Source organism: Falco peregrinus, chromosome 1, assembly GCF_023634155.1.
Source record: "Falco peregrinus isolate bFalPer1 chromosome 1, bFalPer1.pri, whole genome shotgun sequence".
Lineage (NCBI taxonomy): Eukaryota > Metazoa > Chordata > Aves > Falconiformes > Falconidae > Falco > Falco peregrinus.
This window is the reverse complement of record NC_073721.1, coordinates 30,038,589-30,063,121: the sequence shown is the minus strand read 5'-3', so window position 1 is coordinate 30,063,121 and position 24,533 is coordinate 30,038,589. Positions and strand designations below refer to the sequence as shown.

The window sequence follows — 24,533 nt, the reverse complement described above, 5'->3', positions numbered from 1 at the left end:
GCTGTAAAAAATGGGATTAAAAATATTACATGTCATTTCTGCCACTGCTCTTTGAAGTCAAGCAGAGTATTTATATGGCATGCATGGGAGACAGGGTGTTAAATGTTCCCCAGGAAGAGATCACATGGCAGGGGGAAGTTTAGTACTGTACAGCAAAGCTTTATAAAGCTCCCTTGGCTGCTGCTATAACACTTCCAGGCTGGTGATGGTCCTTTGCACACCACGCAGAGGCGGCAGGTGAAGGCCAAGTAGCAGATGTGCAAAAGCCCCTGCCTGCCCCCCAAACCAAAAAAAGGAGGCCTCTACAATAGATTGTTCAGCACTAAATGTGTTGCCACCCCTTTCAGCCTTTCTGAAAGCAGGGAAGGTGGTGTGCCTGGAGCTGCTGCCGAGGACACTATGCATGGCATGGAAGAAACCCCACCACCTGGCCCAGACACTACTGCTTTGATCCAGGGCACTCAGATACCATGTTGGGAAAGACACTGATGGAAAGGAAATAGAGAGTTTCCCTTAATATCCATCCCTGCCCTGTTTATACTGCAATCCCTTCTCTCAGTGCCTCAGTTCACAGCAGATGTGAAAGTTTAGCAAGGCCTTGAGACTACAGGGCAGGGCTTCAGCCTGTGAGTGGAGGGGAGGATCAAAGGCAAGCTGCAGGATGGGCTGAGCTCTATGGGACAGTACATGGGAGATATGGGAATGACGCAGCCTTACTTCCTCTGGAGAATTCAGATCTTCTAAATCTTCCAGCATTCTCTCTACAAACTCTTCAGTCAATAGGATCTGCAAAGGAAATACAGTAGTTTACGCCTTTACACTGCTAGTTTTAGCTAAGTGCCAAGAAACAGAATGACTTCTGCAGAAAGCAGACTGTACCATCTCACTCCTTCCCCTGTGCCCTTCTTTCCTGCAATACAAAGGTTTGAGGGCAAGGAGCTCCCAACCTTGCCTCCCATCCCAACCACTGAAAAAAAATTATACAGCAATCTTTTTGACCCTCAATTATCCTCCTCTGTCTAAAATTAGAGGCTTGGCTTTAGACAGTGTGGGGAAGGAGAAAAAGGGGTCAAGATAACAACTGTTGGAGAGACAGTGGGAGACAGCCACTTTCATCTGATCCACTGAAGTTAAACTCACAGTTTAATCAGGAAACAACAGCGCAGGGAGAGCCTGAGACCTGTCCAGAGCCGGTGCTCCGGGCACGGGGAGGGCTCTGACCCAAGCGCAGCACATCGTTCAGATGAAGCACATGCTGGGTATGGCAGATGCTCCCAGAGGTGCCCGCAATAGGCACCTCCACACTGTACTGCACATGACCATCTCGCACACTTGCGCTGGGAAAAATTCTGGCTCATCTCAAGGTCAGGTTAAAAAGCATGAAGTGGCCAAGGAAAGCAGCTGCCAACAGGTCAAAATTCCCAGCTGAGGGCCACGGCCCTGGTTCCATGGAGCCCCCCAAGTCACACATACCAGAGACACTGGGGGGGAAACTAGCCCCAGGAATTCAAGGGGAGGAACTCCCACCCTCTTTAAAAAAGCACGTGATAGCCAAAAGCAAACACATCCTGCCTCTCTTCACAACAGCCATAAAGGCCAGAGCTCTAGGCAGGCCAGCTGGCTTGGCACGGGAGCAGAGACGGTAGTGTGGGACCAGGCAAACATCCCCACACAGTGAGGGGGCCTTGGAGCAGCATTCCTGGGAGTTAGGTTGCAGCAGTATCATGTGGATTATTCCCATTTCAACCTACAGGTTTGTTTCTTACCCCCTGCTCCTTCTTTCCTTCCTTCACTCCATCACTTCATCTGTCTCTGGCATTGCTTTCCATTCTGAAACAACCACCATTTCCACGCCCCCTTTCTCACCCTTCCCCGTTCTCCCCAGCCGTGAGGGTCTGTGCTCCCTCCCAGAGAAGGGAGCGCTCCAGCACCAAACACTGATGGAGCTAAGTGCCCGCTGATGGAGCTAAGCCCCACTGCTCTCCACTGTCCCACCTCCATGCAGGAAACCACCTTCCATCCCCACCAGCTCCTTGGTACCAGTAACACCAGTGGGGAGTGAATGACCACAGGGATGCCGTGGGCTGTTTGGCAAGTGGAAGCCTCTGGGCTCCATTTTGGTAACACACGAGCAGGGCTATTGGACAGAAAGAGAAAGGGAAGCCTCTCGTCTCCCTTTCTTCCTTTGGTTGGCAAGAAAAGAGATCCGAAAACACCAAATCCAGATCCAAGAGCTACCAGGTGCCTGCAGTTCTCTCCTCTTCAACCTTGCCACACTGCTGCCACTGCACACAGACTTCCCAGAGGAGCAGGGAACTGCAGTCTCCCCTTTCCACCACATTCCCGTCTTCACTTAGCTTCAACCTGCAGCAGGCTTCCAGGCCAGGGTTTACGGCTGAGCTGCTCAGCATGGATGCAGGCACCTCCATCAGGCCTTTCTGATGGAGCCTGAAAAAAACCTGCTTCAGCTAGGAGCCAGAAGCTTGCTGCTTTGGACAGGACTCTGCAACCTGGCACCAATCTGCAGACTGGCAAGCTGAGAAACATTGCACTGAAACACGCAGTACCACCGCAAACTACTGCAGTCTCCTTGCAGGAGCCTGTAACTATTCTGCCTGTTGAACTGGAGGCACTCGTTTGTTGACTGTTTGCAGGAGGAGGAAGCCGTTTGTCCGTGTTGGAGGCAGGAGGGCAACCCGATCGCTCAGCTCAGGAGGAAGAGCTGGGTGGGGAGCTGGGGCTCTGCACCGAGCAGATCGCTTTCTGCGGAGGTGCAGCCTGCAATGGGGTGAGGGAATGAAAACAATTTGGCAGACATCAAAATCTACAGAACAGCCGGAAAAAGGAGGAGGAATTGGTATTCACAGCAATCAGGCAAGGAGGAAATGAATATTCAGCCATTCGCGGATGAGCAAAAATGCCAGAGGTTGGGACGGGTGACGGAGCAGGAATGAGGAGCCACAGCTTTGGCAGGGGAACTAGAAGACAAGCACAGCAGGAAGACCCCTGGGTGCTCCCAAGGTGCCAGAGGCAGGAGAGAAATGGGAACCATGTGTGCGAGGCAGCCAGCTGCTCTGAGGCTGGAGGAAAACAAGACAGGGTATGCAGGGGTAAACAGCAAAGGGTGGAGAGAGAGAAAAGGGAGATAGGTCAGGTCCTGGCTAAACCACAGACTCCCAGAGTAGGAGCAAACCTACATGGAGCACTGTGGCTAGCATTAACCTGGGGTGCAACCCTCTGAGATTGCTGAAGCCCATCTGCAGCTCACTGCCCCCTCTCAGTGAATTTTAGTAATCCAGCTGAAAAAAAAACCAAATTCCACTGATGCAGTGAGCTGAACTGGCTCCCTAAAGGGTCTGACAAGTGGAGTACGACAGGGGTCCACAGCTCAGCTGTCTTGTGGACTGTGTGGGATCAAAGCACTGGCAGTCTGCTCTATGCAGCGCACTGAAAAAATATTGCAGTGCCATTCTGTAAGCCCTGCATAGATAGTTAACTTTGCTGGAGGGCAGGCATCACAGGCTGCAATGACAAACTGCTGCAGTGACATTCACACAGTGTGTCACTCAGAGCCCATCCTTAACAGCCCGAGTCAGAAAAAACCCACCCCAAACCCTACCACCCCATGCTGGTGGGGAGAGCTGCTCTCCTTCCTGGAGAAGAAGAGAGTCTCCGAAGCACGGGTGTAACCAAACAGCCGTGTCCCTCAGCACAGGAATCCAGCACTCTTGAGCTCTCCCAAGGATACAGAGGCAAGGCATGTGTCCACAGCACACCAACAGCTGAAGAGGGCTTAGAAGCAGGAAGTACTGTCATCCTTGAATTTGCATGTAGACAAGATTTCCCCTCTTAAAAGTTGCCTAATCAAAATGGCTCAAGAGCATACAGCCCTGTGCTCATAGATCAGGCTGCCACCCCCACCTGCAATCAGCAAAACCACCTGCACGCTGGTCAGTGAGTCTTTGCTCCTACGGAGAAGGATGAGAATAAATCCAATCCCATCTCAGCTCCCCTCACTCACAATATTTCAGGTTTCCAGTTCTTGTAGCGTGCCTGCTCCTGCACAGTATGATACCCCATTACATTAACACACACACATTATATGTGCATGATATTAAAGGTGACATTCCCAGCAAATAAACATGACAGACTGCCATTGCTTTAGGCACCTAATTTAATTTCCTCTGGGATTTAAATGTTAGAAGCTCAAATTAAACAAATAGGCTCCGTTCACTTTATATTTCAGACCTGAATCTAGAGTTTTTCTCCGATGCTGTTAACTGATCTTATCAACAGGACACTGCACAAAGATCACAATGATGAAGCAGCTTATTCCCTTCCCAAAGGAAAACAGAGTCCTGCTGTTGTGCTGCAGCCATGGGAAAAGCCAATGCAATCTGGAGGGCAAATGAAACCATCCCACGTGCACTGAACAGGCCTTTTCTCCCATGAAATCTCTCGGCGGTGCTGAGGAAGCAAAGGAGCTTTCCCGAGCATCAGCGGGCATCCAAGGTGCCACAGCAGCCGGGTGCTCGCAGTGCTGTGTTTTCACAGCTCTGCACAAACACTCTTGCTGGCCCAGCCTGCCGAAGCTAGTTATAGGGTGTAGCTGTCTTTGTAATGGCTGTTTGCAGTACGAACAGGGAACGGCCTTGCCAGCCAGCTGCGGGTATCTGAAACATCTCCTTCAGTGCTGCATGGTCCTGCTCGCACCAGGATCATCCTGACCTGACCCAGAGAGGACCAGACACGTGCTATCCCTTTGCTAGCAGATCTAGATTCCATTTTCTGTGTGCTTTGTGGCTGTTAGTCATGCTGCAGATGCCTGGAAGATGATGGCTAGCCAAAAGATAAGCCCTGTTTTCTATCACAAGTACCTACCACACAACCGGGGTCCGAAGTCTGGGTTCTCACCACCTGACTAACAGCTGCATGTGTCCAGACATGTTACAAAATACCAGGCTAGGCTGTTTTATTCAGGTGGACGCGTTCAGGGAACACATGGGCTGCATGCATGATGTCTCCCTCTCGTGGCAAATCTCACCTGAGCTTGCTGAAACCTTGCCTACAGGGCTCACCTACGGATCAACTGAAGGAGCTTGTGTTGAAGCTTTCAGTGTTGAAGCTTTCACACCCGCAGATAGTTGAGAAGCCTGTATTGTGACTTGTTACAGGTATGCGGCCGCAAGTGTATGAGAACAGGCGAGATCTAAAAATGCACACAAGGTCATGGGGCTCCAGAGTAGTTCGGCTGACTGTGAAAGCAACTGGTGCTTAGTAAAACATTAAATAGATACCACACCACAGTTAACACCCCATCTCTTACTATAGGGTTCAATACGAGACCGTGAAGGTTGAAATTCTTAGCTCAGGAAAGGCTCGCTGGGGCCAGAGGTCACACTGATGTTGAAAGACTGGCACAGCTGGCAACTCTTTGATCAAGGAAGACCACCAGAAGCTGAGCTAGGAATTGAGCTGCAGCTCTGTCCAACTTCAGGAAACATGCTTTATCCAGGGCAAGACACATGCGATTGGCCAAGGGACAATGAAGCAGGGGTGCTTTTACCGATAATACCCAATTTTCTTGCCTACCTAGAAACAAACCAATCCCACACTTTGCCCCAGTGCTTTGTTTGCATTAAACACTGCCACTTGCTTTTCTAGCAGGTTTGTCAAAGAAAGGAAACCATGGTTTATTAGTTCTGGACTTAGTACAGAGCTGGCTTGTATGGCTCAGCCAGAGAAGGTGGGGACACATAGCAATAAACCCCTGTGTAACCATACCAACCCTTCTAAGAAGGGGTTCATCCATCCAGGTGCTATGCCTGGAATGGGTGGAGCAGCTGTACCCTAAGCCATCTTATGTCATCTGTTACATCTGCAAATATCCAGCAACTTTAAGAAGCCCTTTGGTCTGAAAATGTTTCAGCTTAATTCCTGTTGACAGCACAGCACAAAGTGAAGTTAAAGTGCGTCAGCATTTCTCACTGAAATTAAACATTACCAGTAAAACCCCCTGATGAATCATGCTTTGTGCCACAAGCGTCCCCCAGCCCATGTCTCTGCTCTCCCCTTGGCTTGGCCTTCTCTGCGCTGCTTTGCTTTGATTGCAAGTGGTTCAGGGCAGAGGCCCTGTCGCTGCATCCTACTACGTCACACCCAGCCCTGACACTGCCTGAAGAGGCCACCTTCAGAGAAGCGCCTGAGTCCACCACAGTCCACCGCAGCTCTCATTACAGCCTCAGAGGTATCAGTATTGCAACAAACACCTTTGATGGGAAATTCCACTGTTGCTCCTCCAGAAGACTCACAATCCTCCTTGTAAAGGAACAACATCCACTCACGGATGCCTCAGGGACCCTGTTGCTTCACACCACCGTGTTACAATCCCAGAAGAGGAAGTATATGATGACACTGAAAGATTTTGACCTTGTGGGATCCCTCCATGACATTCCCAACTACAAGGCTGATACTGGGGACCTGGGCTTCTCAGAGCCAAGACTGAGAAGAGCCGCTGTCTTTGCAGACAGGTCTGCATGGAGTGAACACGTAAAGTTTGGCTCAGTTGGTGAGAGGGCTGACAAGGGAGCCAAGACAACAGGCAGTACTAATTCTTTCAGAGTGAAAAAGCAGAGGAAGAACAGGCATTTCAGTGAATGCTCCAAGTGGGTGGAAAAAATCCTCCACAAAGCAGCCAAAATGTAGTTTGAGTAGCAAGGGAGGGGCATTAGGTGGCAGGATAGTCAGCCGGCTTAAGAAGGATGAAAGAACTTGACTCATGCAAAAACTAGCCTGGACAAAGTACTAGAGAACATGCTGCAGGAGAGCTGATACGGGGAGGATCGTGACGACCTGATGGGACATTTCTACCCTAGTTTAAGTTTCTTCCAGTGTCTCATTCAGCAGTGGGGAAGAAGAACACAAAGGGATAATGCAGCAAGGTTTTGGGGAGCATTTGGGGAAGACAATAAACTTACTGGAAAAGTGTTAGCTTAGATTTCCTAGACCTGCCCAAGAATTTGTGGGAAGCCACCCAAAAGATTCTGAAAAAGGTCTTCTTGAGGTAGATGCATAAAAACGCTTTGGAGAAGAGCAGGTTGTAGTTGTACATGACTTCAGCCAGTTTGTGGGTGTTGTCCTTAAGCTCACTGTGCTAGGCGTAACACATCTATTCAAGTTTGGGGAGACCCAAAAATCAATCCCTATCTGTTCAAGAGAGGACTGGACCCATAGCTGCCACTTACAAGCACACATCTCAAGCATCAGAGTAGCTCATTCAAACGTTGCTTTGAACCTCTGCTGCTGCCATTATGCCAATGTGCATAAATGATTTAACATGTGGTATAGCAGAGAGAAGAACCAGATGTGCTCATTTCCAGGGGAATGTCCTAACTCTACCGGAACAGAGTCATTCTCTTGTGCTCTCTGTCTCTGTGACTAATTCAGTGTTTATATGATGTGGAACAACTCCAATTGGATGAGCTGAGGAAGAACCAAAATATAGTTGTGGTGCCCATAAAGCCAAGAAGTAGAAACAGGGGTTCAAATAAAAAGAAAGAAATAAAATATGAGTTTCTCATACCCTACATGAGTGCTTTATCCCTCAAAATTCATTAGAGAAGGCAAAACTTCTAACAACTCCAGCTCCGTTCTACAAAACTAGATTTTTTTTTTCTTTTCTGTTTTTATTGAAGAAAACCTATTTCTGGTTTCATTCAGCACAAAAGATTTTTTTTTCAGCTTTTCGTCTCTTAAAGGCTTTTGTTTCAGCAAGAAAAACTGAAAATATTTAAAGATTGCGCTCAGTTTGATCTTCTTTCCCAGATTTTTCACTTAGGTTGCCAAACCAAAAGAATGGATCATCTCCCATGACCCTGCTCACAGTAGTCCCCCGCCTCTGCTGCAACTGCCAGCATAGATAGTGCATGTTGATAGTTCATGAACGCTGGATGCTTCCCACAGCCTCCATGTACCTATCCTGCCTACAGGCACATTTAACATTTTCTATGAGCAGTGTGACCTTGCTGTCCTAAGCCTCAACTTATTTTTCCATGCTGGATGCCTTGGTTTTGGTGGGGTTTTTTGTTTAAAGGTTTTTAGAGGAAAAACAATCAGGTTATCCCAGAGAGGTTTTTTGAAAAAAATAATTTTTTGACAGTACTAACAAATGAGTACGATCATTTTGTTGCAAAGCACAAGAACTACCCTTATGAGGAACGTGATGGAGATTAGCAAAAAAGTGCTCTGGAGGTCAAGGGAAAGTCTTTCTCCTGATTGTGAAAATGCTTTGCCAAGTCAGAAGCCTCTGAAAGTCACCGTTTGCCCACTGCCTTTCAGAGAAAGGCAGAAAGATGTACTGAAGAGCTGTTCTTCATAGAGCATGTCCCAGCCTAAGGCAGCTCTGCCTTAGGGCAGAGGCAAACACAGGGCAGAGGCAGCTAAGGAGCAGTTTTCCCTCTGATCATTCTTCTGAGTGGCAAGGATTGCTATGGCACCAGGCACATCAGGACTAAAGGCAGGGAAACTCTCCAGCACTCAGCGTTTCTGCTGGAAGTCAGGCCGTGTGGAGGAGGAGGAGAAGGAATCTGCAAACTTAAATGAAGGGGAGGAGAGGAAAGCAGAGACGGGCCAGGATGAGGGGAAGACGGAGACACAGAAGAACAGGATGGAGGGCAGATCAGAGGCCAAAGCTGGAGGCAACACAAAAGGCAGGGAGACTGGAGGAGAACCTCATTTCCACAGCTCCAGCATCCACATGCTTTCTGCTGGACATCGCAAATCTACTGGCACAGGAGGTGAGCAGTGTCCTCCAGCAGCAGCTAGTGCCAGAGGATAATACCCCACCACTGCCGTGAGCTCCTCAGCTCATGCAGAGACACGGACCTTGTGCTGAGAATCGGAGGGTGCCAACTGCAAATGAACCATAGCCTCCATCTGCCTAACAGGATTCGTCCTGAAACCGAGTAAATTACCTGGAAAAAACCCTCTACACTTAAGAGATCAGTGACATCAGGCATATAAAGCTTTGGAAATGGCTGCACAGAGATTGTCTGTGCCATGCTAATTTGGCCCCAGTGTACGTCTGCCTCACGAAACAAATCTGTAATCACAGGATCGCCTGCAGTTTTTCTCCCACAAGACCTCTGCCCCGCTCAGTCCTCAGGACGGTTCTGCTCACTGAATGCAGCATTAGTCATCATTTCTTTTCATTATCATTCAAGTTGTTTCCCTGTTCCCTCCTACTCTCTTCCCCTTTATTTAGTACGCTCCATCCAACTACTGCCAGCATGGATTACACTGGAAGTACCTAATCTTACTGTCCTTACCACTCTCACAGCCTCTGACGTGCTCAGCCTCACACTTCTGTGAGGCAGGGAAGCACTCCTCTCTGTGCAGCAGATGGGGGAGGGAGGCTAAAAGAAGCTAAGAGACTTAACAAAGTCACAGAGAAAATCAGCAAGAGTAGGGAGCTGAACATGGGTTTTCGACTCCCAGGCTGACCTCCCACCCCAGAGAGATCCCTTCTCTCTCCTGACCTGCAAGAACAAATTTTAATCTCTTCCTGAAACTGTTTCTGGTGTTCATCTGTGGAGCTGGAATACTTGGCAAGCACTGAATTAATCTTCACAGGATGACTGGAAGAAGGTTGTCCTGAACAGACATGGGAAAATGAATGAAGACAAAATTGAATCTGAATGTCTACTTCTCGCAGGTGACCATCTTGAGACTTGCAGGTCCCTGTTTTCCAGCCTGTTCAGACCTTGCAGGGCACAGGGGTAACCACTGAGGAATTCCTCCCTGCCTCCTCCTGCCACTGGGAACACAGATCAGACCTCAGGCTTTGAGCTGGGCATCCAGAACATGAAGAACACAAACTCAGTTGCCATGCGAGAACATTTTAGCTCAAGACTCTCAAACAGCATTGAGAAAGAACAGAGTAGTAGAGGCAGGAACGGGATCCAGTTCTCCAGGGCAATATTTAACAGGCTTTGCTATAGGGCTATTGTGATTTTTCTGCAATGACCTGCCTCATTCATTACACACCACCTAATTTTGACAAAGTGGGAATCCTATAGGCAAGAGTCTACTTTACTCCACACTCTTGATTCATCCCCCAAACACATTGCATCTGCGCACTGAATGAGGCAGGCATGCTTTGTAAAAAGTATGTACGATGCTTCAATTAGATGTAGTATAAATACACGTGTGTAACAGGGGCAAGGCTAAAGTGCAGAGATACTTCTTAAATTGTGTGCTAGAATTTGCAGTTAACAAGGACTCTCTAGGTTTGTTTTTACTGCACTGTATTGGCTCATATGTCAGAGTCTGCAACAATATCTGATGCATAACATGTACGTTGCACATGATCAAAGACTTGAGTGTCATCTTCTTCCCTAGAACAATGACTGCCTAAAGCAGCAGGAGCAGAAATTATCTAAAGGTAATGTTAAACAAACCTCCTTCTCCCCTCTGGGGAGAGTAAGCAGCCCAGGTGAGCAAGGTAGGAGGGGAGAACAGTCTGCTTTGTGCTAGACGGGCAGAGAGCTCCACATAAAAGCAGAGGAGCTTTGCAGAAGCATGTCCTGACTCCCATCACTGGAGACTTAATGATGGTAATTCCCAAAGGATGATGCATGCTGACAGGCTTTGACACAAACTACCCCAGGATAATATTAATATGTATTAAAGGCTCAGGCAACTTTATTGGGATGGGCTTGATCAGTTACACATTTCAACAGAGCATCTCAATCATCTGCTGGAACCTCAGTAAGGGAGGGAGGGAGGGAGAACACACACATAACCTCACCTTGCTTTGGGTAGGTTTTAGAGACAAATAAGGTTGATCTGTGATGAACTGCACGCTTGGCACAGCTCAGATGTTGGACCAAGAACCTTGGACACTTCACCACGAATATGAATGTAATTGTGGGGCAGTTAATGTCAGAGTCTGTCTGCATGATCAGCAACCTCAACCCTCCAACATGTGGCCAGACACATCCTGCGCAGCCCTTCTTTGTGCATCTGGAACATCTGCTCCTTGGAAAGGAGAGGAGAGGTGCCTAGCAGGCAGTGTGGGGGCTCTGCTGTCACAGCACTGGGGGAAGGGGAGTGGAAGAAAGAACTGTGGAAGCCTTTGATCACGTGTAATGTTAATGCAAGTGTTACACATCAGAGACTTTGCCACGGTAACTAGCATATAAACAGGAGTCTAGTGTTAACAAGGAGGACTTCTTGAATATGTTTGTACATTTCTGAGTCAAAGCAATTTCCCTATTCAACAATACATGACACTGTGGAAGAAGTTCAGAAACAAACCAGCCTGACATGCTTAGACCTTTAATAGAATTTAGCTTCTTAGAACTAATTAAATGTTACTTAAATAAAAAAAATATATCCAAGTACTTGGGAAAGGTGCCAATTTGACAGCTCTGGAGAATGAAATAATCTAATCATCCCCAGAGCATGGGCAGCAGCAGGACAGGCTTCCCCTACTAACATGCCTTGAACGTGACCTGGAAAGACTGTTGATAGAAATGGGGCGTACAATCTCTGTGGTCTAATGACTCCTTGCCTTTTCTGCTGAGACTGCTAAAACAGCTCCCGCCGAGTACCAGCTGCGGTGGTGATACAGACACCTGCCTGGTAGGAACGGCACTGGGACCTGCCAAACTCCTGTCAGCTGCTAACCCTTCACTGGTGCCCACTGACTCTCAGCTCACTGTTCAGCCTGGGCAGCGGGGGCTGACAGACTGTGCAGCAGCTCTCTGGCCTGTCCCACCCTGGACATGCTCCACTCCAGCCCACGAGATGTAAACAGGAGGTACTGTGTTTAGTCTGCAGGTTTGGGCTTTCACTGCACCAAAGCTCAGGCTCAAGAGAAGTCAGTCTCTGGCTGCTGCAGAGTTGAGGCCAGGATTTTTCAGGCTCTTATTTCTCCTGTAAGATAGGGAAAAAGTCCACAGGAGGAGATGCCTGCCATCTCTCTTCCTCTCCATGGTCCCTCCATTTACTTGTCTTTGCAACAAGCCCCTGCATTGCAGTGATCTGTTTTCAGCCACCAACTCTCCCTGGAGCTCATCGCTGTGCCTGGGGTCCCAAGCGAGGGAGGAGGCAAATCCTCTCTGGGCCTTGCTGTGAAAGCTTTGCAGGGCTTGCCAACTCAGCCAGCCCAGGCCGCAAGGGACTAAACCAAACACAGCTCGCCTCCTTGGAAATTTTATGCACCACAACTGCTTTAGTTCTGGAAAGCAAAGCCACATGAACCTCCCTCCTCTGCTCCCAACACCACAAGGGACTGCTGAGCACGGATCAAGCCTCCCATTGCACACTAAGCCAAGAGCCTCAGACACGCCCACGTGTATCTCACACAACCGGGTGCTCCTCCTGTTGTCCCAAGCTGCTTTTAGCCTCCCTTCCTCCCCCACCCAGTCTGTCCTTCATTCTTGTCACAGGACAGGGCAGGAGCCAGCAGCAGAGCCAGTCCTATATGCTGACCTGTGTAGGAGATAAGCAAGGGAACTTGCTTCTCCTTACCACTCAGAGGCCAGCAATTCTTCACCTTTCCCTCTCACCTACTCCAAAAACCTTCTATCGTATTCAGCAACAAAGTAACAGGCATAGAAGCATCCAGATTCTTAAGGGTTAACTTGTCTGAATGGCGACCTAATTATTGCCATTCTTCACTGTTTAGAGGCTACCTGACTACTCTACACATCAATACATTTGGAGATGCGATGTAAATGCAAACAAACCTATTATGTTTGGAGTTAATACAGTCACAAGATCCTGTGTATCATGTGTTGGCAAGCATAGGAACCAACAGCAAATGACCCACCGTTAAACCTGACCCTTTGCTGTTAATCATTACAGGAGTGTTGCGCTTTCCAGTCAGTACAATCAAAGCATGCAAGCTCTTTGAAAATCCCTCCATGAGATGATTCTAGCCAAGATCAGCTCCTTTACAAGTCATACAGATTTCAAGGTATGATGTCCTCCAGACGTATGAACAGGGGCAGTGGAATGCCTTGAAAAAAGTCACTGGAAGGTTAACTGCAACACTGCAACGCTAAAATGAACCCCTGCCTTCGAAACAGAGGGGAAGGCAGGAGTGCCCCTGTAATAGTGAAGGCAGAGATGTAGTGCATGCATATAGTGCATCACTGCTCCACAGGGCTGACTCTCAACACCAGGCAGATGGGGAGTTTCCAAGGAAAATCTGTGATACAGAAAAAATCTGGGTGCAGAAAATGTGTGGGTGCTTCAGACATCAGCTTTTGTCAAAGAATCAATAGGAAAGAGCTAACACTGAGAGAAGCAGTGCTCTCTGCGCTGCTCTCCTGTTAGGGATGATGTAAAACTGAGATCTTGGCTCTGTAGGATCACAGCCCCACAGCTTTTAAGTTTTTCCGCCCTGGCTCCATTCTTGTTTAGGTCATTCCACTCTGCCTCCCCAAATTCCCTTCTGGAAGAAATCAAGAGTAAATACAGCCTGTAAAGTGTTTGCTGACTCCAGGAAATGGACACTACTGTATTCACAGATGATTTTTTGAACTTTCCAGCCACTGTTTATCAATTTGAGTTCCATTAATATAAATAGTAACAGTTCACCATTACTTTTTGAGTCCGTAATTACTGAAAATATTACGCAAGAGCTATGAGAGATGTTGCAGCAGAAAACACAGGTTTGTTACACTTTCAAACCACATAAGCCCTTAGCAGGATTATTTTTAGGACACAGTAAAGGAAGAAGAGGGAGAAAAAGGAAGAAGGCTCTCTCACTTGTAACCAAGGTCCATGTGCTGCATAAGGGTGCTCTTCTGTAGCAAAGGCTCCTTCTACTCCCGTTGATACAAACGTGATTGCTGTATCCCCTGTAATACTTTTATATGTAAAGTGCCGTCCATGTAACAGCCTTCCCCTGGGGAATAAAACATGCATGAATTGAGAGGGTGTGAGCAGCGTTCAACAGAATGATGAAGATATATCGCTACAGCTTCTGCCATCAGCATGGGAAACCATTTTGAAGGCAGGAACGATTCATTTTTCAGGAGTATACAATTTGCTCCACAAAACAGGTCACAAGCCTCCTTCTGAGGCAGGGAGTACCTCCTTATCTCCCCCCTTAATCTCAGGGCCTTGTTATAGAACTAGAATGTATCTAAAGCCCACTGCATGTCTATCCCCATGATGAGATGCCGATGTATGTATGGGCAGGGGACTGCCAGGCTTTCAGTAAGATGAAAACTGCAGAAGAGAATCCAGACTCCACATCACAGAACCCTTTAGGTTGGAAAGGACCTGTAACATCACTGAGTCCAACAGTTAACCTAACACTGCCAAGCCCACTACTAAACTACATCCCTCTCCCACTTTGAGGCGATCACATGTTGGCAGATCTTTATTCTGACCATGGAGTGCTGGATTCCAGTGGCTCCTCCACAGCTGTGACTCTGCTCCTCATCCTTCATGGTCACGAGTGACCATATGGCTTCAGAAGCAGCAGCACAGTATTAAAAAACGTGAAAATTTTCAAAAGCCTACAAGAGAATGTGAAGATGCATTTCTAAGCAGGCTCATTGGTGGGGCCAAACTTACCTACCGTGACAATACCTAGTAATCCACTGCCCTGGAGCTTGACAAATGTAACCTGTGTTACTTAAACAAATGCTAAAAATATGGGTACATGAGCATCTATGGTATCATTTCCCTTTTTCTTCGCTCAGTGATTTACATAGGGAAAATCATGGCTCTGGTATTTAGGCTCTGAGCATGTGTGACATGCATCCATGGCCTCCAACATACAAGGAGGAAAACTTCAGGTAAGATACACAGCGCTTAACAGAGTCACAGTTGCTTGACGAGTTACTGCTGGTCAGCTGAGCTGTGGTAACTGATCAGGACAGACTGTTCACATGTTTGTGATATAAAATAAAATGTGTTCATGTTAATTATTCCATTGGTTTCTCAACAGGCACAGGCAAGTATGCACCCGTTGCTGCTAACTCTGATACTACAGACGTAACTCATTAAGCTAAAGTAACTCAATCACCTACAATCATTTGTCTCTACCCTGTAGTTCATTTTTATGTTAAGGACTACAACATTTGCCACAGGTATTTTTAGAAACAGTGCTGACTGAAATTGTAGAAACCTAGAAACGTAACTTACAGTGGTATGCACAGCCTGAACCTTCAAAAGACAATGTGTTGAGAATACAAGCAATGTTTTGCCCCTTCAGTCATACAGGGGATGTAATTTGTCTAAAAAATGTACTTGCATGCATAAAGTGACTGCAAACAGACTTTGCACAACTACTTGTGTCTGAGTCCATAAGACAGAATTAACAACTTAAGGGATTTCTATGACAAAGTACATTAAGACATCCCTTTGTTATCACAGAGTTGCCAGTATTAGGCTAATAAAAAAAATCCCTATACTAACCCTGTCCTGTTTCAGCACTCAAAATACACTGGAGGACATAAAAAGAATGGGAAACAATCTTACCATGATGAACACACATGCAAAGAATCATCTGTTTCTAATGTGTTTTGGCAAAATATCTCAGCTCTGGCCTTTAAAGACCCATTGCATGCATGTCTGTACGGTGAAACAATGCCACAAGGCAAAAGTGGCACGTTAAACGCAAGCTGAGGGGAGGACAGCTTCACTTACCTTAGACAGAGGGGAATGAGTGCTCCGGACTCCTGGTTAAATTTCAGGTGTACACTCTCCAGCTGCCTCGTGCGGATTAGCTCATGAGGAATGATAGCTGCTGAGCTCTCGCTTTCTAAACTGTCCTTACGGCTTCTAAGAAAAGAGGCAAAATACATGTATTCAGGATCCCAGTGCTGTGTGCGATTTCTGCTGCATTTCAGAGTGATTGTGCAAATATTGAAGGACATGGGAGCAAACTGTTATGAAGACTCATCTGAGTTTTCATCACCCCTACAGACACAGTCTCCCTCAGACTACCAGTCCCAGCATGCAGCTCTTCACCTTGATTTATCGACCTAGGATCTGAATTTGTGCACACACATGGTGCATCCCTTCCCTGCATACAAGAAATACAAATTCTGTAAAGAACTGGAGCAAAACAACACTCTCAAAAACCCCAAAGCACTATAAAATGGCTTGGAAGAATTACCAAGTGAGCCCCCCCTCCCGCTTTTGCTTTACCTTAGGATTCTTTAGGCAGTGGTCTGCAGGGAAGAGTTGTCCAGTCCCCTGTGCCCTTGCCTGAATATCTTTGAGGTCTGAAGCATCTCTACAATTGCCTTCACATGATTTCTTTGCATGGTTCAACTTAAAGGTTTTGAGAATCCTCTGCTTCCACCAGCATCAAGTGCAACAGCCAAAAGATAGACTCTACATGTGATGAGTAGGGCATCCCCAAACTGTTTTCCTTTTTAAGTGGGGCTGCTTTAGGACAGTGCAGTTTTGCTTTCTTATTAATTCAATTCTGCAAGACCAGCAGAAAGCTACAACTAAAGGTTATGTTGTTACAGGATTAGGAACTTCACCAGACAGAATCCTCTAGACAATCAAATGGTATATCTCAAAATACTTGACCATAAACACTTTATATGTTCAAAGAGCATCAGCATGATCCCTTAACTGATAGTCCAGAACAAAGAATAAAGCAGGGTGGTGGTGGTGGGTGGTTTATGATTTTTGCAGATGACATGAACTGATGTGATGCGTCTGATACACGATTTATATTTTTGTCACCTGGTGTTCCATGTGAACTTAACAGAGGTAAGACTTTGATAAGAGTTTCTATAGTGCAGAATCACCAGAGGAGGGGAACAGGGAAAGCAGGAGGGAACTGAAAGATGCCACATTGCAATGTTCCATTGTGCCAGACAGACCAAAAGCCAAACAAGGTTATTGGCCTGTGCCTCCATTTGGGAACACTGTTAAAACAAGCCTGGATCCTTCCTCCACCCAAGTGGAACCACCTCTAATGTACATCTGGAAATGATTGTAAAGAAACAGCTTGACCCTTGTGAGCTGACTTAGATCACACATCTATGTGATCTTACATTTGGGTGCTCTCCCAAAATTACTCCCATCCACCATACACAGAGTAATACAGTTCAGTGTGGCATTGCTTCTGCCAGGTCACCGAGTCCCAGGTGAGCCTTTCAGCCAGGCTGCTGAGCTGCCCACTCTAAAATAAGGATACAAGATAAACTCTGGTGTCTCACAGTGCCTTTCTCCAAATACTCTGCACGGCCATGTCAGAGACATGCAGGAAAAAAAATCTGAGCAGCTCAGCTCTCTGCAAGGCAAAAACTGTAAAATGCATCCCATGTTCTGCCTTAGCAGTGCACAAAAGCAATAATGGACCCAGCAAGGACACAGCAGGTCAGGATACAGCTTGTGCTCGGGGTGGGCTGATGGCCTGACAGTCAGCAGAGTGTCAGTCTAGCAGGTTAACCCTGAAACAAAGACACAACATGCTTTGTAGTCTATAGGTGGCATTTAAAGGTATGCTTAATCTACTTCAGCAAACATTTTACAGCACTTTATAGGTGGGGTCTTCAAAGAGTGGAGTGGGCCAGCATTTTGCAGGCTGATTACCTGAGAAGTGCAGTTACAGTTGATTAATGATCAGTTGACCTTAAGCTAAGCTTTGCCTCAACTTCCTTATCAGATCTTATATACACAGTGAGCTGTGGGAAAGTCAGCCTGTGGTCTACAGCTTCCAATCATTCATTTATCAATCCCTACCAAAAGGGTCAGCCATTAGCAACGCATGATTTTCAAACAGGCCATAAGCTTGCACTCTTAAATGCAGTTCCAGAGTTTATGCACCCTGAGGCAGATCAGGAGTTTTACAGCAACATTACTGCTACAGACAAGAGACTACCCTTCTCACCTGGACTGCCTAAAGTGTGCTGGGCATGTCCCATAACACAGCCTCCCAGGCAACTGCTGCTGTAGGATCATGCTTTGGAAGGACAGACAGCCACAGGACAGTTCCCTACACCCCTGGGCTCCAAATCCCCTCCCCCCGCCCCGAGCTGAAGGTGGGTTTTTAGATTTCCACCACGCTAGCCAGTAGAGCTGCTAGCACAATGGAGTTGAAGTCCAGAGGGGAAACAGCCTCCGGTTGTTAATGCAATAATAGGAATGACGACAATATTCTGGAGACAAGGGGCAAAGCTTTCTAAGTCTTATTAAAAACAGCAAATGCTGTTTGTCATTACACGCTCAAGAGAAGATGTTGACTAATGTGTAACTATCAAACGGAACTGTCATGACTTTAAGGCTGTCAATAATTATGTCTTCACGTTAATAAGTAACCAGCCCTTCTGTCAAAAAGGTGAAGGAGTGAAGCAAAATGGTAGTTAATACTTTGAATGACATGGAAGTATTAATCCTTTCCACAAAACTTTTCCAAAATAGTCACAGTCTCAGTGTTTCTTGTTTTACTTTTGCGGAGCTCACACAATTTCAGCTATTTAAACTTAAGGGCAACACTCCAACAGCAGAAATCAAATAAACTTCAATCTAAGCTATACTTTTCTGAACAAGAGTTGTGTGTTGTGGACTGCATGTAACACATCAAGAGGCCACAGTGCCATCACTTTCAGACTCTAGAACACAGAATCATAGCAGGTCTCAAGCTGGAAGCATGACACACGGACTCGGCAAGACCCATTAAAATTCTCTCTTTGGGAATGGAAATCCAGGAGCTGACCCTTCTCAAGAGTGATGGCCCCGATGAAGGGTCAGCAGGACTTCTAGGTTGTTATTAATAAAAAGTTCATGTCATAACACACATTGTGATCCACAGCTTGTAGTTTTCAGCCTCAGAAGAAAATGTAGAAAATGCTTGCTTTCTAACACTTACCATCCCTGGTTTTACAACTGTCAGTTACCCATAAGCCTTTGCTTCTTCCACCCCATCACCAAATAAATCAGCAGCATAAGCCAGTGGAGTTTTACTTGTTATGACTAAGATCTAGCTATCATGTAAAATGTTGCAAACTTTGTCTATTCCATATTTAATACTTCATCCAACCCACACAAAAAATTTCATATTTCTCAGTGTCCAGAAAAAACAAGTCTGCAAAATCCAGGGCTGCTGCATTAGGAAAGGCAGTAGATTTAAATGGAAGCAGCATGCCGGAAATGCCCCAGTTTAAGGACTGCACATCTCGTGTTTTGTGAAACTGGAGGGGAGTTGGAGGAGATTAAAGCGCATTTCCCTCTGATTGGGAGCTTGTGGGAGGTGTAAACGTGGGCAGTTGTCAGATTAATTCTTTAGATGATTACATTCTTTTTGTTTCTTTAAAGCTGTTTGTAGTTGGGTTTGATGTCTCCTGTTCTGGGCAAGTGTATTGCTGCAGTTACCAAGGTGACTTTAGCTGACTTTCAACTATTTTTTCCAGCTTTGGTTTCTACCAGTAGTCTGCTTCTGGGTGGAGAAGAGAAAGAGGAAATTCTGTTTGTTGGGGTTTTTTTTTGGTTTTTTTTTTAAATATTGTTAAATCTTATTAATGCTGATTAACAGTCCATGGACTTAACCAAAGCTGTATTTGATTTTTTTTTTTTTTTTTAAATTTTGGAGAGAGAGGGATGGTCAAACTATTGCAAAGGTATCCAATGTGGCCTGCAGCTTCCCCAGACTTCTGTCAATAGGGAGAAAGGGCCCAAGGAGACTACACATCCCAGCGTGCTATGCTCCTTCTCAAGGTGAGCAGCTGCGCGCTGGAACCTGTAGCCTCCTGGGGGCCCCCTCTGTATTAAAGATGAGGGTAGCTGCAACCTGCTTAATTTTATGCCAATTAGCAGCAGCCCATGGGGAACCTGGAAAATGGCCAATGCAATCAATGGGTTGCACAAAGTTTGGATGTAGCCTCCTTATAAGTCATGTTCATAGCAATCTCTTCTCAAGCAAGCGCTGGCAGTTATTTTACAGGATTCAAGAATATCCAGGTTGATCAGATTAAGAAAGGTTTATTTATTCTTGCATTTGCGTTGTGCTTTATGATCAGAGTGCTTGAGATCGCATGGATCTGTCACGGAAGGAGGTCTCTGTTCCCTTCCAAGCTTTGTTGCTGACATGGAGCATAATTTTGCTGTATTTCCAAGTTACTCTCCCAGGTACCAAAATCACAAAGGAGACACTGTTGGAAGCTGGCCAAGGCAGGGGCTCTTTGTAGGACTGGGTGCCCACTGCATCATTAACCTGAGTTACAGTCACTGCTCCTTGCTTCCTCAGTACCAAACCCAGCACCGTGAGTTTGCAAATGCAAACAATTAGTAAAAGCTGACAGAGCCGGGAGAGAAAGGTCAGAGCACTTTTTTCCCCTCCTCCTTTCTTCCCTTCCCAACTGTGGCTATTCCAAACCTCCCCAACTCCCTAATGAAGATATGGTCAAAGATCACTTAAATGCCGGCAATCTTCCAGCGTCTTTCCCACAGTTTCCCCTGAAGGGCAAACCAGCAGTTGTGGGAAAGAGCCCTAAGCGTCTTGGCACACAGAGTTATGGCACACGTCACAGACAGACAGAGGCAAGTGCAGAAATGAGGAGGACACAGTTACACAGTTCCTGCTGTGGTCACACTGCGACAAGGCTAGCCTGAGTGCTCATCAACCTGGTTAAACTGGATGGTGAAGATGTTCTGTGCCCATTTCCCAGCACAGAAGGGCTCCAAGGACAATGCCAGAAGCAAAAATCTTCTTGCCACTCACATACCTCTTGGAAAGCTGCATAATAACTACTGTCAGTGCTTGCAGGGGCCAGACTGTTCCAGACCTGCTGCTGAACTGGGATTGAGAGACTTAGGCTGTGCTACTGGCACCCTGCAGACACATGAGCAAAGTCAAACAACTCGCTTATATTTCAGGTTCCCCGTCTGTAAAACTGAGACATTTTTCCATGTAGGGGTGTTGCAAGGATTAAGTCAATGTTTGCAAAGCACTTTTGGATTCTTAGATGGGGAAAGCTATGCAGAAGTGCAAATTATTAGCATGGTGACCGCTCTGCACTTCTACTGACACTGGTTTTCCAGACATTTACTTTTCTAGTTCACAGGCTCGTCACCCAGCACTCAGCCTCATGCTGAGAGGCGCTCCCTGAAGTATACTGCCTCCCCCCAACCAGCATTCCTTACTCAAGCAAGACACCACTGAATGGCGTCTCGATGAGAGAGCATGCCTAAATAAGCAGGACTGGATTGGAAACTTACTGCTTAGTGGTTGCAGAAACAGAAAGTCGAGCCAGAACTAGACAGTTTCAGAGAATGCTGAAATGCTCCCCTTTATGTAAAAGTTTGCCTCCAAGAATTGAAGACAGGAAACCAGCTACAGACAACAGCTCCCCTCCGCCCAAGTAAAGCAGCAATCAAAACCCAGCGGAACTGGGAGAAGCAAAGTGCGGACTCGCCTCAAAGCAAATCCTACATCTTGCTATTACCGTCAGAACTTCCTCAGAAATGCTGCTCAGATGGAGCTTGTTAATGTGCATTAACCCAAAGCTACTCACTGAAAGCAGAAATCAGCTTGCCCTATTTACCAAGTCAGAGGAACTACATGGGCAGTGGACTCCAGTCCTGGAAGTGGTGCCACTGTTAGTCATGCGCTCCAAACGAGGCACACCGTGTGACAGCCCGGGGTTATCCTAGGAGGACTTGGTGACACAACTCCTCCCTCTTCCCACAAGGGAAGGGCAACAACCTGAGATGTTCAGGGTGCAGTGCAGCACAAGGTCACAGTCAGGCCAGTCCTGCCAGCCCCACCTGCCGGAGGGTTGTTCCCTGCTCCATTTGCCAGGAACCTGCCTTCATTTCCCCGCACAGCTGGAAACTGTTCAGGGCTGGATGGAATTAGCACATGGGCACAGAGCTACCATATGTTCAGGTTTCCCTAGACTCAACCTGTCTGCCTGGAAATTGAATGCAGATAGGATTTGAAGTCTCTGGGGCATCTGTTGTGGGTCCCTGGGCAAACGACCATGCACGATGGCACCAGCACATGCACAGTTACTGGGGAGATCCTAGTCAGAAATACGGGAATCAGGCATGTTGAACCACACCACTTTACCCTTCTTGAAAAGGGAGAGAGCAATAAACAGCACAGACATGCTGGAAAAGCCATGTCAAAGTAACACAGCCTTGGGAGACCTTTTCTACCACTCAAGCCTCAACTTAAGACACTGGGGATGTGTGTGGGCATTACTTGAATCCTGGCACAATGAAATGTAGCAATTACCAATAATTTTAGTCTCAACGGGTGCAGTAATGCAGTGTGCTAGCTCTGGGTTTCTACTCCGTATCTCAGCTCACAGGAGCAGTAGAATGGTCTGAATCAGCCAAGGGGCAGAAAAACATAACTTTCAGCAATGCTGCGTGATCAAAGGGACCCTTGAGGGGTGCAAAAGGTCAAGAACTCCCCTATCCCAACCCTGGCGCTTGCTGCAACTGTGGCAAATTAACCCCTCTGTCCTCATCTGTAAAGTGGAGATACTACTCATCCACCTCACAGGAGAGCACTGAGCTAATTCCCAAGGACAGCCAAAGACTTGGCCCCAGAACTTATTAGATTAAGAAATTAAATAGCGAATGTAGCAAGATCCACAAGCGTCACTGAACTTTGACATCTGGAGCTTCCAGCCCACTGGGGTCTTAGCAGCAGTGTTTAGTCTGACATCTAAATGTTGCCTGTGGGTAACAGCTCATCACATACAACAAGAGTGAATCTGCACAGTTCAGGAGACTGGGAGCCTTGCCCTTCGGTCTGTCTGAGCAGCCCCTACTAAGCTGATGGGTTCTAAGAAATAAATAACGTGCCACTGTAAAGTACATTTGTATTCATACACGCCTCATTTTTCCAAGCAGTAATTGAGAGTATTATATTACCTATGGTCAAAATGATTAGTCATGTTTCCAAAGATTAATTTACATGTTCTTTTGTTTAATGCATATGAACTGATTTAATGGCTGCTTATGAACTGAGCTAACAGTCATTTTGAGAAACAGATGTCCACTGCAGTTTTAAGCATTAAGAGTGCTTTTATTCATATTCTTAGGAGAAAAAGGGCTACACAGTCTACAGTAATAACACTAATGAGTCAAAGTACTACAGCTGCCCACAGGGTTTTGACAGAAACCAGCTTTTTCTCAAAGGAATTTTTTTTTAGGACTCTGGGACAGTGAACAACTGGTAATATGCATGCTTAACATGTAAGTATGTGCTTTGCTGGAGCCACAACACTGAATCAAGCCCTATCTGCAACCAAACAATGTGAGGCTTTTGTGTAAGTGCTGAAAACTGTAACTACACAAAGACAGGGAAATCTGTATGGAATCTAGATTCTCCACATTTCATACAAATAAATATTCAAAAGTTTGAGTGTTTCTGATACTATCTTGTGATTCTGAATGCAGAACAGGTTGTCTGCTTTAAACCCTGATAGATTATTGTGTGTGGGTGGTAGGGTTAGGACAAAAGAAAGGGAAGAAAGCTACTAGGAAAGCAGTCAGTGGCTGCAAATCAATGGTAAATAAACAGCACATTCCTCTCCTGCACAAAGCCATTAGAGCCTGTGTCAGACTTCAACATCCTAATGTCAGCTGGGTGCAAATTTGACAGCCTGGGGTTCTGCAGTGCTCCCTATGGAAAGTAGTTTTGGAACAATCTGCCATGCCCCAACAGAGTGTTTCTGTCAAGTTCCTAAGAATGCACCAGTTATTCACAGGACCCTTGCAACAAACCACAGGTTTGATGTTTTATGGTCTGGTGTGTACAGTGCAGGATATGATTACACACAAGCCTGCTTCCCATCAGCCAGCACCTCGTAATCATTAATGTATTTATCCTTGTAGTGCCTCAAGAAGATGACATTGTTATTAGTCCCATTTTACAGATTCAGAACTGAAGCTCAATAACTAAATGACCTGCCTTCAATTACACAAGATTTACAGTGAAGGACAGAACTGAGTCCCAACCCTACCAGGCCCAAGCAAGGGTTGCACCAGAAGAACTGTATCCATATGCAGAGCTGTCCATCTCAGCTGCTTGTAATCTGATGAAGTGACTGTATCTGTACTAGGTTTTGTGCCTTTTATGTCTCAGCCTTTGCCACTGCAATTACAGTAGGGAATATGGATGTAGATATATTACTACACGCAAAAGCTGAACGCCTAAGTTACATCCCTCCACAGCAGCTGCAGACAAGAGTCTCCAGATCATGCTCACGTACTTAATAGCACATTGAGCAACTTTGCTGAAATGCCTAAGACATGCTGAGACAGGGTATTAAGAAAGGCTGAGACCTAGGAAGATCTTCCTCTTCTGCTTCGTCTATACCACACTGGGCTGGAAAATATGTTGACTGATAAGTTTTAACCTCAGTAAGGGTAATCATCAGGTTTGATTTAAGTACCAGTTAGTTAGAGGCTGCGAGTAAACACTGCTTTCCAGCACGAACCACCCCTCTCAGTATGATCAATGCATTGAACAAGTCCCGCTGTATCTGCTACATGAACTGGAGAACAGATGCCACTGCACAAGTAGAAAA

General features: G+C 46.4%; 1 protein-coding gene across 4 annotated transcripts in view; it reads right to left on the bottom strand.

Annotated features, from left to right (window-relative positions):
* The window catches only part of SUFU (SUFU negative regulator of hedgehog signaling), a 95,435-nt gene that overhangs the window by 2,993 nt on the left and 67,909 nt on the right, over positions 1–24,533 (bottom strand). For all 4 annotated transcript variants that reach the window (XM_055810665.1, XM_055810714.1, XM_055810776.1 and 1 more), the window contains 3 exons: positions 15,673–15,807; positions 13,780–13,918; positions 718–786 (listed from right to left, as the gene is read on the bottom strand). In XM_055810665.1, the coding sequence (XP_055666640.1) occupies positions 718–786; positions 13,780–13,918; positions 15,673–15,807 (343 nt within the window). The remainder of the gene's footprint in view (positions 1–717; positions 787–13,779; positions 13,919–15,672; positions 15,808–24,533) is intronic.